Below are 14,926 nucleotides of genomic sequence, written 5' to 3'. Positions count from 1 at the left end.
AGAAAAGAGAAATATCAGTGAAAGCAAATAATGCACTATTTTTAGATATATAAGGAAACATTTCTCGCACATTTACAGTAATAAGCTGTAACATGCTCCGTATGACCATGTTATTCTTGTAGATGAATGGAGGATTTTAAGTTCACCATGTATTTGCAGTTGAAGAAATCACATTTCTACCACTTTGATATATCTCTGTCTGAAGCTGTGAGATTTCCAGCAACTCTCTGACTAGTGGTTGTGTGTGTGTCAACCCTACCTCCATTTGATTGGACAGCAACACAAAAAGACATTTCTGGATAATCAGCAAATGCCATTTCATTTTAACTGATTACTCAGGGTTACATCCTGCACTAACATACTGATGGACATACTATATATATGGCATGTTGGTTATCAAAGGATTTATATAAAGCGTATATGGATTTATTAAGTAGTTGAGACCACGGAGAGACTGTGTGAGACCATATTTTCAGACTGTCTCCGACTTGTTATTTGATCTGCAGACGATTTCGATTGTCCACCTTATCCCAGTCCCTGACAAACTGTGCAAACAGACCAGAGTTTGTTTTAACTGAACAAGACGGTTTGTGAAGAAACCTTTAGGTATATAGAATTTCTTGTATGTGTGGTTCTACCCAGGAGCATTTCTGTTGTAACTTCACTGGTTGTTGTCAGCCTTGTACCACAGAAATATGTGGTGATATAAGAAAAGGGGATGTGGCTGTGTGACTTTGAATTCTACTTTTCCTGCATGTTCATCATCAGTCTCCTCACGAAGCCAGACACAGGAAATGGTGAAAATCCAAGGCAGGGAGAAGATTCAGTTTGCAGAAATGTTTGTGCTGAGCGTCATCTCCGTCCCCACCTTCCCTCACTTGTTTTATTTACCTATTCACCAACTTTCTGGTGGGGACAATTTGGAGAATGTGTTCTTATTCCAACAAGTGTATAATGGTGAAGAATTAATCGCTTATAACAGCTAGTTGAATACACCAAGTTTTTGTCGTCTATTGTTCGGAACCCAACCTTCTCAACCGTTTCATCACACCACAATTGGCACTTTCTCTCTTACAAGATATCTGTAGTTCGTCATTCTCTTATTTCCCCTTGAAACCTCATCCTGCTGCTAATCCAACTCATTCATTTCTTCTCTCTTAAGGGAATGTTTCTTCTCGGTCTCATTCATTTAGGTTTTTAAGTCGACCATGATCCCGAGTGAAGGTGCGCTCTGTACACTGTCCCTCTGTACCTTTTTCAAAATTGCCTTGCCCACTTGTACTTTGCTATTAATTTCAGTTCACATAGATGCACATCGGTCCCTAACCACCCAGGTCCCTTGTATTGTAAAATAACCTTCCTCCTAATCCACCTGGTTGTGCTCGGCTCCTCCAGGGGGTTTTCCAAGTGTCCTAATACACTACCCAGAAAGAGAAGGCGGGTAACAAAGCAGGCTGAGAAGCCTGGGCATTTTTAATCTGCACTGGTCCTCCAGTGGCGAGGAGAGGGACCCTGCAGGCCCCTGGCCAATCTCTCTGCCTCTCTTTGAAGGTCCCCCTAATCCCTTTACTGAGTGGCGAGGAAATGCAGAAGTGCACATATGTCTGTGGGTTGGTTGTAGGGTAGTCGTGATTAGGAGTCAAAATCTCCAAAGGCTCCACGCTGATCGAGACTTGCGCGCATTGTCTCTATGCCACTTTGTCTCTTTGTCTCCCGCACATGCCACTTTATACATTTGTCCACCCACAGTAGTTTCTGAACTTCCCCAGGGCCTGTACCAGGGCCAAGCTTGAACATCTGTGAAGTTGAAACTCGCACACATGCACACGGTGCTTTCATCTCTGCCTCTCCAGTGACAGTCTGTCCCAGTGTTTAGGCAGGAAAATAGGATTGTGTAGGGCTCAGCGTTTAGAGAGCCCAAAGGCTGCCCATCAAATTCAGCTCCTACAGTCTGTGGTGCCTCGTGTTGCCAGCCATCGCGCAAGTCATTGCAAACTCCATCCTCCCAGTCCCACTAGCCAGCTCTGCGCTGATGGCTTTCGTTGCCTTCTCCGTGGTGTTTTGAGTGAAGAGACTTTGCTTCATTTTCTTTTCTCACTTGGGTTCATTTGCTTTGTTTATCTAGTCCCCTTCTTTTCTCTTTCACGCTGCTTTCATTTGTTAGTGGTGATGTTCTATTGCTGACTGCTTGTCCCATGGTGGATTTTGGGTTGGGTTGTCTTTTCTGGTTGTTGTTGTTGTTGTTGTTCAGAAAGCTTTGTTTCAATCCTAGTGTTTTTGTCTCGGCACAGAATTCATACAACATCTGTAACACAAAGTAAAATGGAATATACTTTTCAGCTGTGTGTCAGAACTTCTAGGCTCTTGTCTCGTAGCTCTGCAAGCCTGTCTCTGCAAAACAATCACAGTTACATCATTTTTGCTTTTACAGTGTAGTTACGATTCAGTTGCAATGGATACGACTCCCATCAGCATTTGTTTAAAAGTAAATATCGAAGGCTAAGACGTTCTCCTTTGCAGAGACAGTTTTACCTTTGACAGGTTGCGTCAAAGCCAGATAAGCTAAGGCCACCCCAGGAAGGTGTCTAAAAAAATATTGCTTCGCCTGGTGCACCTCCATCTAAAGAGGTTCCAGGTTTGAATCCATATATCTTGCATGAGGTACTTGCGTGAGATCCCTGTTTTAGGAGAAAGCTCCAGTGATCAGCTCTGAGTCAGGATCTTTGAATCTGATGCAAATCCCCCAGCAGTATTTAAAGCTCCCAAATCATCCCTGGCCAAATCCCTTCAAGATATTCCCTGCTCGATTGGATGGCATTAAAGGATCGCAGCGACAGAACAATACACCGTCTGGCAATGTGGTGGAATGAAGGATAGAGGGAGGGTTGGGGGAGAAAGAGGAGAGTGGGGGGATAAATGGAATAAAAGTGGATGAATAAGGAAGAGCTTGAGATTGCAAATTGGGAATTTGAGGAGGCAGAGGACAAGGGGAGGAATTTTATTGTGAGGCGCGAGAAACAGATGATGATGAGAGAGTGGACAGCAGAAACAAACAGCTGCTTGTTGGGCTGTACAACATGCTGGGACTGCATTATCCCTCATGTTCTTAGCCTGTAACGTCATCTGTTTGTCAAAGCCAGTGCAGGTCAGCCAGCTTTAATAATCTATCTAAATGATGTTGTAAAATCTGTATATATTTTCCAAGGTTATTTATGTGAAGTTTAATCTGCTCTTAATACTGTTATGTTACATGGAATACCAGCACTTACTAAGGATAAACGAGATCACTCAGAATTTCCACCCAGCTTCTCCTCTCACGATTGGAAATGCTTTTGATGGGAGAGAAAAAGTGTTTTTTTTTTTCCCCCTTTGAAAAACACATTTTATCTCCCTCTCTCCGTTTCCCCTTCTGTCGCTAGCACTAAGTCAGCCTATAGGTCTGTCAGCAGATATTGATGGGGCTAGCACAGAGCACCAGGCCTGCCCACTTCACTCTTCTCCAGCGCAATAAAAGGCTGTTTTAAGCAAGTCTGGACCCAGTGCTGGTTCCAGCGTTTGAGCTGTGCCTGCCACCCCATGCCTGGCGTACATTATGTGTTATAGATAACCCCAGAGAGGCAGTGGGAGAACTATGCTCTACCAATTAAACTAATACCTCTCAGCAACAGACTAACACCCGGAGCACCCACCAGTGCTACATCAAACAGAACAGAGCCAGCACTTTTAGTCTGGGGCCTCGACACTCATGAGCTTTGTTATGATGAAGAAAGAGAAGTATTACCAGAAGAGTTCTTGACTTTCCATGTGCCACTTTCAACCGCACCTCGTAACCGTAAGCCTCGTGATTGACAGTAATGGGGCGGAGCAGCCGTGATGTGTTTGTAATAATCTGACTGGAGTCGGGTTCACTTCTATGCTAATGAGCTAGTGTGTTGGTGGTTTAGCATGACTAATGGCGCACGCGGCCAACAGAGCTGTCTGGGAGTGAGGAACGGAGTAAAGGAGAAATAAAGAGGCTTTGCGGGAGTGTTGTGAAGGTATAAGACGGCGCGAGAGGAGGGTTGCAGGAGATTGCGTTGTTAGTCTTTGGGGGAAAGGAAAATACAGTTGAGGCCCGATTCCCTTGGCAGATATGTTCACAAAAGCTGAGGAGCAAGGAGAGGAAAGAAAATTGCCTTTGAAAGTGCAGCAGTGAATTTGAAAGAGGACATACAGCACTTACTCCAGCACACTCTTTAAATGTGCCTTTTATAAAAGAGAAAAGGGGAGAAGTGTCAGATACATGGTTATAGAGTTTGGTTTTTTCCTTCTGTTGATTGGGACATGATAAAAATGGTGGAATGCGTTTTTCTCAGTGTTGTATACACAGATTTTTGTAATTTTGAGTGGTATGTATAGTATTTTTTTGTTTGGTTTATGGCTTCGTCTGTTAAAACGTGGGAATCGGTTTGTTGCATGTGTTTTCATTTCTTACCCAAATCCAGATTCCAAGTTTGCTTCAGTTGACTTGAATTGATTACACTTCCACGTCACTTATTTATTTAGCGTGGAGATGTTTTGAAACTTGCTACAAGCACTCATTCCTTCCTCTTCTCTAACGCGCCCCTTCTGGAGAGCGTAGAATTGCTGATAAGTCGTCTTGGCAGCGTGGCAAGAGCAATCATTTCCCTCCAGATGTTAGAGTTTGGGAAGCAACCAAAAGGGAGTGAAAAGAGGGAGGGGAACAGGGGAAAACCAGCTGCCGCCACTACCAGTTCCACCCCTGTACATGAAGTCATCTGCTCCTCCCTCCCCGAGGCTCCCAATACCATCTCCTCCACTCCACACTGCCGAATTTCCCCCCCCTCCCATCTCATTTTCAGTTCTACACATACTGCCTCCCTCCGTATCCCAGGAGGCAGCCGGGGCAGGCTGTGTTTACTGCTGAGGTAATTGGAGTAGTTTGGAGAGAGCCTGACCCTGGCCCCGCTAAGGCCTAAGATATGTGTGTGTGTGTGTATATGGTTGTGTGCATCCACTCACATGTGTGTTCGCCCGTTTGTGATGACTGGCAGTGAGGCCAGAGAAGGAAAGCAGGCCTTAGCCAGTGTCAGCCCACTAGGGAGCAGACAAATTGGCTTTCACTACGCAGTCTGTCTTTTCTTGTCTCGTATTCTCCAGCTATCCTTTCTTCTTCCTGCATATCTCTCCACCAACTCAAAGTCAGTCTTTCTCTTGTATTTGATCGGCCACGCTTTTCCTCCTCCTGCTTCCTCTTTTGTTTCACCCCTCTCTCTCTCTCTCTCTCTCTCTCTTTCCCTCTCTGCTCATCATTTCATCTCTCTGAACTAAGCTGGTAGTTGAGCTGAGTAGAACTGCATAGACGGTGACTCTCGCCAGATATGAGCGAAAACTCCCCCCTCAGTTCCAGGCGTAGACATGAGCAAATTCATCCCACCCAGTCCAGGCGCCTGTTGTGTTTATGTATTGGTGAAATGGATACGTAATAGCCTAGGAGTTGTGGTGTCAGGGTCCGAGTGAGAGTGCAAACAGTCCCTTTTTTGCTTACTGTATTGCTATTGAACTTAAACCTACATCTGTAGTGACTGATATTAGCTATGGTTTGTATTCATGTAACATACTGGCACAGGAATTTATCATAACGGGTACACAAATGTGAAGCATGACAGTGATTTAGCATGCATCTAGTGACCTCATCTCAGGGTTGTCAGTTAGGCAGTGGGACACAGCTCACCTACTTTAGCTCATCACACTCCCTTCTCCTCCCTCCTCTTTTTTTTCCCTCCTTCCCTCATCCCTCTGTCTTGCTTGTCCCTGATAGCTTTTACCGCTCTGCTGATTTCACAAATAGGCCTCATTGATTGAATCTGATTCTTGTGGATAGAGCAGCTTTATTGAGTGGCTTTTTTGCTGATGGACAGGAGCGTGTTGAGTGTGTGTTTGCTACACACATGTCTGTGTCCATGTTAGGGACGATAAAGGAAAACTTCCCCTCCTCATTGCTCCCATTCTGTTATCCAGAAGCTATTTCTCTTTAGGGGATTCCAGCAACCAGATAGTTACAGACATACACATGCAGCCTGCTCTCACACACGGTCCTAGTGAAAGCTAGATCTGAGTGAAGGTTTCACTACGGGTCGTGCAAGCTCACTAAGGAGTCACTGAGGAGTTTGTTAATTTTGTGACGACACCTTGAGCAAGGCAACGTTAAAGTGTTACTTGCTTTCTCCAGGACTTTTCATCATTCATTTAAGGTGTGTTGCCATGACAGGGAGCTGGCCCATAACACCTGGGGCTACATGATTCAAGTCAGTTGTCACTCCAACACCCATCACCCTCATCTTTTGTCTTTTTCTGATCTCAGCTCCCGTCTGCAGCTATTTAGCTGTCTTATTTGTATAATAATCGGTGCAGATATTTCCAACGCTTTCCAAACGCCCATAGAGAGCCGCATAGAACAGAAACAAAAAAAGCAGGGAAATGTTTCAGTGAGCTTGTTTCAGATGTAAAACAGAAATGATCCGTCAGGGTTTTGGTGGGCTTTAGCTAACAAACTGTGTTAGTGAGAAGATGGAGCTATATCAGCAGCCCTCCACCGAGGATACACACATTTCACACACAGCGCACACCTCACACTAGCAGCGGCATCTGTGCTCTTCCCCTCTCGCTGCCCTCTATTTTGTGTCTCTCTCCTCTCAACCGGCAGTGTGCCACCTATGCAGAGTTGGATGGATGGTGGCACCCTCTTCCCCTGCGCCCATTTAACCCCCACAACACTGCAGATCCATCATTATACTGCACACGCGAGCAGCTCAGAACATTCATATCCCAGCATGCATCCCGTTCTGCAACTTGATTCCAAACAACCCCCCATTGTTCTTCCTCTTATAAAGTCTCACCTCACCGAATGTGCTCACTGTTTTAAAAATGTTAGTCTAGCATTAGGTGTAGCCAAAAGACATCAGATATGATCTGTGTTTGTTTGCACTCATTTGTGCTCATATTCATTGGACGCACTGTGCTCACAGGGGCCACTGCACTTCATTTGAAAAGCAAGACTACCAGTTAATTTACAGAAAATAGCTTTTGGGATGCAGCTGGCCTGTGCGTTAGAGAAAGCTTGCCACACGTATTGTTTCATGACAGTAAATATTGTTTCTACAGCTCTGCAAGAAAGGAAAGATGCATGTTTAGTTTGTTGTTTCCCCATTGAGCTTTTAAAGCATCACATGTATAGCTACCATCACAATTTACATCAGGTGAAGCTATGTTTTTTTTTTTGTTTGTTTTGCATCATCTGCTCTTCTTTATTCTCTTTATTTTTCAGTTTTGTTTAGAAAGGAAGAAGAAAGGGTTTTTTGTTTTTTGGTCTGGTGAGAGTCATTAGTAAATTGCAGCAGACACATCTTTCACCTTTTATTTGAACTCTACAAGGTTGTAGAAGTCCTGGTCTGATTGATTTTACAATCCCAGAGAAACATAAGCAACAGAAATAACAATGACAAAATGGATTCATTGATATCTACTGGCAGCCTTAGGTGTGATATGGGGCTATTCCAGGCCTTGTTCATTCATTTGTGCAAGTGTTTACATAGAGCATCTAATTAGTAGTGATTTTGTCTCTCTGTTGAAGAGGGTTTATTGTTAGGCATGTTAGCCATTGACCTGGGCCATGTTCAGTTAGTGTGGACGCTGCATGTCAAGTGGTCCCTTCTTCACCTCTGAGGCTGATGGTGCTGGAACAAACAAAAGGGGGCTGGGGAACTATTAAACAGCAGCTGATTTTTATTGTTTGTTCAACCCTGAGCACGAGTTAATAATTAGATTTTAATTGTTTAATGTAAAACTGATTTTTTTAAACATTTGTCAATGATTTGATGTAACGTCATTTGTCTAGTGTTTATATTAATGGCCTTTAATCCAGTGTTTGCGGGACAAAGTTTTGGTATATTGGATAATTTTTTTGTGCTTTAAGACTTTGCCATTAAAAGAAAATAAAAGACAGGACAGTGGAGCTAGCGAAGGAAAACGAGGGTTTCCTTGCTCCATTAATTGGCAGCCTCGTGGTGCACTAAACATTGCGCGTGCACACACACACACACACACACACACACACACACACACACACACACACTGCTGTATAGTGTGACTGCTCTGAAGCCACTGCCTTATATTAAGCCAAGGGAGACCAGCCTCTGTCACTTTTCTCTTGCTTAACCTTGCTCTTTCTCTTCCTCTTTCTGTGGCTGTGTTGAAGAGGAGTCTCGGGGGAGGGCTTAACTCTGAGCCCTCGTTCTTTTTTTCCTCTCCTCTCTCCCCTTCCACTTCTTTTCTTTCCTTATCTTTCTGTGAATGGGGCTGCAGACTGTTGTTGAACTGTGAATTAGTCCAGGAGACAGACTCTGTACATACAGTAAATAGAATAGAGACACAGAGGAGCTTCAGTGCCGACTTCCTGCTTTTAGTACAGCCATTACTAACAGGCTGGTCTGCCTTACTTTATGTGCATATAATGTGTTTACATGCAGATGCAGGAGTTATGTTTTTGAGTTGAAATAAGGGTGAAGCATAGCAGTTTTAACTTAAAGCAGGAAAAGGGGAATGTAATCAATAGCTGACAGGTTGATCTGAGGTCAGGAACGCTTCGCATGCTTGTCCTTTCACCCTTCAGTTTGGAGAATGATTCACACAAGGTCCTGCTTAAATTATGATGTACAACCTGGAAAATCACCGGGGCTTTTGTGTTGTCATGGTTATTGAGTGTTCTGTACCTTCAGGGGAAATGGAGTTTGGGGGGCGGAGGAGGGGTTGCACAAATAAAAGGGAGGTGAGGAATGGATGGGTGTGAGTGGGAGGAGGGGTGCTATCTTAATTGCTTTCCGTGAATAATTTCAGTCCCCTAATTTAGCGATAATGACGGTGGCTGGTGCTTTTGTATTTATTTATCCAAACATTAATTGACAGGACTGACATTAGCCAGGGCGGTTATTGCGCATTTGATTGCGCACAAGGGAGCAAAGAAAATTACAGTAATTATCATTTTGATATGTATTATGAATATGCATTCTCACACTTAATGTCTCTGTCAGCATTTTGGTAACAACAAGGCACTCTGCCATGACAACAGCACTTTAGCTTATCTCCATTTCTGTTTCCCTAAACCCAATGCAAGCAGTGCTTGTGGAGAACAGATGACATGTCATGTTCAAATGATTTAACTGGCCCAGTGTAGCATTTGTACACCCAGACATGTAGTTAGGTGAAATGGTTGTCATGTGGTTTGCTTCAGTGGGCCTGTGAAGAGGTCTCCGCTCATGTGCACTTAAACGGAGTTCAGACAAGAGGCAGAGGTGCCGTGATTTGTCATGTCTGGCTTAAGCGTTAGCCTGGCTGTTCACACCAGATAATCAACAGGCATTTATTGCTCCTCTGCGTGATAATAACAGAACAGGTTTTCAGCTTTTTGTATAATCCTGGATAGTATCTGACCATGTATGTCTTGTTCTGAATCACCAATCGTAGTCGTGCGAGGTAAAAAAGTAAGTGGAGGATTTGAAATACAGGCAGAACAATCGGGGGCAAGCTGGAAATGCATTTCATTTCTCACATATGTACAGCATTTATATTGTTTTTAATAGATTATCAGTGTGTTTTATCAGATTCACTCGCAGCAGTGAGAGCTAATAGACCACTCACCAAGAACTATTACTGCAGATTGCGAGCCGGCCTGTACGGTCTTAACAGTACAATTAACATGGGCAACGATTTGCGATGCTTCTGCATCTTGTCTGAACTCAGGGTTAGTGTGTGGTGCGTTAGCGGGAATGCAAATTAAAATGTCTCACTTTTTTCTGTTTTCACAGGCGGAGGGAGAAGACAATTTGAAGAAGATGCAGCTGATGGAGCTAGCTATTCTTAATGGGACATACAGAGACAACAACGTCAAAACATGTAAGTGAGCTGCAATGAAAACGCGCACACACACATCCTCAAGTCACACAATCCATCTAATTTGCATCATAATCTAATCTTTTAACCGCATACACCACACTTAATTACATCAGAAAAATATAATCTATTTTTCAAATATTTCTCATTAACTAACACTGTTTACTTTCATTAAATTAATGTTGAGTCAGATCTCCTGTGTACATAGCATCATATTATCTCTGACCACTAGCAGACCTCTCTCTCTCTCAAGCTCTTCAAACAGTTCAGTTTGTCTTCCAACCATGAGCAGGTCTACTTCTGTTCCATTCTTCTCTTTTATATATTTCCTCCTCGGCCATCCCTCCACCCATTCATCCATCCTTTCCCTTGCAGTCCAGATGCAATCGCTCTATATCACTTGCTCTTGGCACACTCTAAACTGTTAGCACATTGCTATATTCCACCTGCTCCACTCTGCATGCCAGCCACAAGATCAAACATCTACAATGTGTGTTCTGTAAGCAGCAAATGATATCATGTCTAGCCCTTTGCGCATGTACAGTCTGGACCCTTAAGTGCAATTTAAATCACGATTTCTAAAATGGGTCATTCTTTGCATTTGTGCTCAATTTTATACAAATGAAAGTTTTAAGTGATGCACATCACTGTTGAATTCTTATTTAACATCAAGTCAAATGGTAGCCATGATGAACTAGCGCACCACTTAGCCGCAGTTGCAAAAGCCCTTGATTTAATTGACTTGCCTTTGGGGAAGCTTCTGTGGCCACGCTTGTAGCAGGTGCTAATGCATAACGTTTTGAAAAATGATTTTTGTGTGTTCATTTGTCATCCAACCTAAATTGACTGCTGACTATGTAGAGGATCAGGGTTTTCTTTAAATTACTTAGTTTATCAGGCTCCTTCATTGACCGTCGGTCATGTCCAAAATTTTTACCGTTTCCTATTATGAAAATGTCCTCCTCCTCTATATTTAGTCATCTGCTCAATTTCTGTTGTCATGTGTCATTATCTCTTCTGTGCAATTTCCATTAGTCGAATGTTTAGCTGCTGTGGTGATTGGTACGCTTCAAATGCATTGGGATTGTCAGCAGTGTTTTGTGCTTCTTGTGTTATGGGTTGAGGGTTTTTTTTTTTTTTTTTGCTATGTTGCAATAGATTGTCGCTTTTGTGGTCCACCACCATGATCATTGCATGGACTAATTTTCCCTTTTGCTCCTCCCCTGTTTTTCTCTGCCTCTTCCTGTCCCCCCCCTCCCCTTCTTTTCCTCTTTTGTTTATTCACCCTTCACTGTTCATCTGTGATAATGATCAACCACACTATACTTTATCTCTTTTCCTCTTTCCTTCTTTCTTTCTTTCTCTCTTTCTACTGCTGTCCTTCACTCTCTTGCTTATGGCAGCCACCCTTGCGTTCTCTCTTGCAGCAGCGGCAGCAGCCGCTCAGGGGCCCCGCCTCATAGCAGCCCCCACAGGTCAGGTGTTGCCTCCCCAGGCACTCCGGCCCCCAACACCAGCTGGGGCCCCCATCATGAACCTCATCCGGCCCACTCAGATGGCTGCCATGCTGCCCAATGGCACCCCCACCCTGGTGCCTCCCACACCGGATGGCGGGCTTATCTACACCACCCCTTACGAGTACCCTTACGCCTTGGCACCCACCTCCCTGCTGGAGTACCCCATCGAGCACAGTGGGGTTCTAGGTAAGAGAGCCTGGGGAAGCATGGGTGCAGCAGGTACAGCGACCAACTTTAGCCAGCCTGGACAGGAGGGCAGCTTGTTTTACCCCGGAATTGGGGTTCTGGACGCGGCTACCATGAGCCACAGTCAGGACTTGTTGAAAGGTAAATATGTCGTGTCCACCTGAGGATCAAAACAGACAAACTCACAGGGTGGATGTACTGGTGAAGCTCTTGGTGATGGGATAACCAGCTTTGTGGCTCATATGGACACTATATAAAAAAGGCAAAGGGGACAAAAAATACCTTGTGAGGGCTAGGCTTTCGGAAAAGTAATTTAGACTAGGGTTGCTTCACTGTCTTAGTTAGACTCTTGCCAAACCGTTGCGCTCTCAGGTTTACATCGCCTCTTTTCTGTAAGGTTTATATAGGAGGACTTTCCTCAGCGTGAAATGAGACACTGACAGAAACACTCACATACACGCAGCCTGCTCTCTAACCCTTTCATGCACTGGCCTGGAGGCATATTCAGTCTGGCGGCAGATCCCCTCGGATTTCTGCAGCTTTTGAAATAATTTCTCTGTGCTGTTCTCTGCAGGCAGCCCTTGATGCCTGTAGATGGTCCCTCTCTCACTCCCACTGGGGATGTTCATTAAATTCCTCCAGTCTCCCCTTTTTTTTCTTCCCCTTCCTCACTCTCCATTGTTTTAGCCTCACCTCTCTTGAACTAGAGCCCTGTGCTAATACCTGACATTCCCTTTAGTGTCTGTGTCAGGAGGACAGCTCAATATGAGTGTCCATGTGTTATTTTTTATTTTTTTCTCAATGGTGCTTTAAGCTCAATTCATCTGCTACCAAAGAGACAACTGTACATCAGATATGGCCACCATATGTTATGTGTAGCTAACAAAACTAAAGCCGTTCCCCATGTTAGAACACAAGAGGCCTTATTCAGTTGCTTCCCAGCTTTAATTTGACACGGTACTCCTCTAATGTCATACGTGGCATCATTTGGCAGCGGCAGCAAACACAAGTGTGATTTTTGCTGACCCGTGTATTTGAGGTGCCTCTGGGAGTCATGTGCAGAACAGACAGGGGCAGCTGACTGGCTTTTCTCTCCTTAACTTGCAGGGTTACACCAGCTTAGTGCATTTTATTTACTCACACTATCGATTGGTGCCTTCAGCAACACGGGGGCCCTGTGGAACACGCTCGCTCTCATACTCAAACACACTCGTGTACTTGGCTCAGCTGCCTGCGCTACTGTATCTAGACATCATCGGCTTCTCTGAGAATCAGGAAATGTCGGGCCATCTGCTACTTCAGAGTGGTATAGTTTGGCTGCATAGTCATCAGCCCAAAAAAAAAAAAAAAAAAAAAAAAAACTTGCTCTTGACAATGCCAGAACAAAATCCTTGTTAAATTTTAAAACTTACCTACTTAACTTCTAACAGCCTAATTTCTTTTTCGTAGTTCCTGCACGCATCACTTTTTTTTTTTTACTCAATACTTGAACATACCGTGACACCTAAACAGTTTGTTTGTGTCGCATATAGAGGCGATGTCAACCGCTGCAGTAGGAAGAAATCAGTTGTGACAAATATAGGAGGAAAATGACAGCCTCTGCCACCAGAGAGCAGATTGACCTGGAGAGAAATGGTGAAAGAGGGAAAGAGAAAATGAAGGAGCGAGGGAGAGGCAGGTGGTGTCTGGCACTATTCAATTACCATCAGAGCTATATTGGATTTCCCCACCTTTCAAAATAAAGAGACAAATTTCTTTCAGTTACCCTGTGGATCCCACAGGAAGAATCACATTATTTTTTCTAGACAGCCGAAGAGCCTGTACCCTTTACCTGCCCCCTTTTCAAAGAGTCCCCATATAACTCTGAGCACTGTGGAATTTTAGTACTTAAGTTATGCATTTTTAAATACCAAGAAAATCTCCAAAAAGGTGTATTATTTTTTTCTACTGTGCTTTTCTACATGTAAAAAAAAAAAAAGAAAGAAAAAAGAAAGAAAGATATGTGTGGTTTGTGTATATGTACTATAATCTGTATTATGTTATTCTGTGTATTGTTGTATTATCCAAGCATTATAATGTGAATGTTCTTACTGTAAAAGATGACTGTTTTTCCCCTCCTCAAAGTGAATGGTTTCTAACCTTGTGGACCTGTTACAATCTAGGTGCAATGGCTACTAAAGTGAGACGGCATGACACGCGGGTACATCCTTACCAAAGGATTGTGACCGCTGACAGAGGTCAGTTTAGTCTCCTAGCTACACTTTGCTATTGACTGATGCATTTTAATGATTATTATGCCTATTATGCCTCAATGCCTTAGTTGGGAATTTGTACATTGTCTGTATTATTTTTGTTTTCCTTTCCCCCCACCACCTTTCCTACCCCATACATCCACACACCAGCTAAATGGTTGATTGTGGTATGCACATTTTGTTTACATTTAGTACTTAACATATGCAGTATATGTAGACTGTGTATATGTCAAAGCTCAGGCAAAAGTGATCTTAAGAGGTTTCAGTTTATGCAGCTGTGAAAGCCAGGACAGGTAGTACTTTGCAGGCAGTGTTGAAGGTGTATAATGACATTCCTCTGATGTGAGATTAGAGCCTAAAATGGGGCAGGCTTGTTCCCATACATGATTTATCTCCTCGGCTCATAGGGAGCAAAGAAAAAGGAGAAGCATTTCTATACTGTATCTGAGAGACATAGCAGGCAGAAGACAAGTAGCTGTGCTGCTACCAGGCACCATTTCACCTTGAAATTTAAATTTATTTTGGATTTTTATTTTTCTATGGACAATAGACACGCACAGACATGAGCTGAGGTAGCTTGCATTGTCTCCAGTGTATTGCAAATCTATCGAAATAAAGCTAAAACTACATTTTTAATATTTCAGTTGTACGTGAGGTACTGTCATTTTATATTTGAGCATTTTATATCAAATGTATTTATGGTTTTTGTGTATATTTATATTATATAAAAATATACTGCTAAATAAAGAGAAGGAATCGGAAAGCATCGATTCATCTATTCATTGCACATTTAACACTAGCCACAGTTACTGCACATAACATTAGTTACCGTCATTAAGTCTCCTTACCACTAATCACACTGTTTATAACTTGCACTCCAACCTGAAATACACTAAAACACTAGATTTTTGTTTGTCTGTGCGACCTCTCTTTGCTTCTGTTTTTTGGTTTTGGGGGCAATGTGCGCTTAAATTAAACCACCAGGCTACCTGATTCAGGGTGGGGCTTAGTAGTTGGGGATCA

At 43.3% G+C, this 14,926-nt stretch overlaps 1 protein-coding gene across 6 annotated transcripts in view; it reads left to right on the top strand.

The window, feature by feature from the left end:
- qkia (QKI, KH domain containing, RNA binding a) overlaps positions 1-14,926 on the top strand; it is a 71,063-nt gene that overhangs the window by 49,057 nt on the left and 7,080 nt on the right. The window contains exons 5-7 of one of the 6 annotated variants that reach the window (XM_047610831.1): positions 9,864-9,951; positions 11,352-11,792; positions 13,814-13,888. In XM_047610831.1, coding sequence (XP_047466787.1) covers positions 9,864-9,951; positions 11,352-11,792; positions 13,814-13,888 — 604 coding nt within the window. Of the gene's footprint in view, positions 1-9,863; positions 9,952-11,351; positions 11,793-13,813; positions 14,667-14,926 lie in introns of those variants that run through there. The other 5 variants (XM_047610834.1, XM_047610835.1, XM_047610832.1 and 2 more) reach the window with 5 other exon arrangements.

The sequence above is a fragment of the Mugil cephalus genome, chromosome 17 (genome assembly GCF_022458985.1).
Source record: "Mugil cephalus isolate CIBA_MC_2020 chromosome 17, CIBA_Mcephalus_1.1, whole genome shotgun sequence".
In the NCBI taxonomy this organism is placed as follows: domain Eukaryota; kingdom Metazoa; phylum Chordata; class Actinopteri; order Mugiliformes; family Mugilidae; genus Mugil; species Mugil cephalus.
Note: the sequence above shows the minus strand (reverse complement) of the source record. Positions and strands in the feature narration are given on the sequence as shown.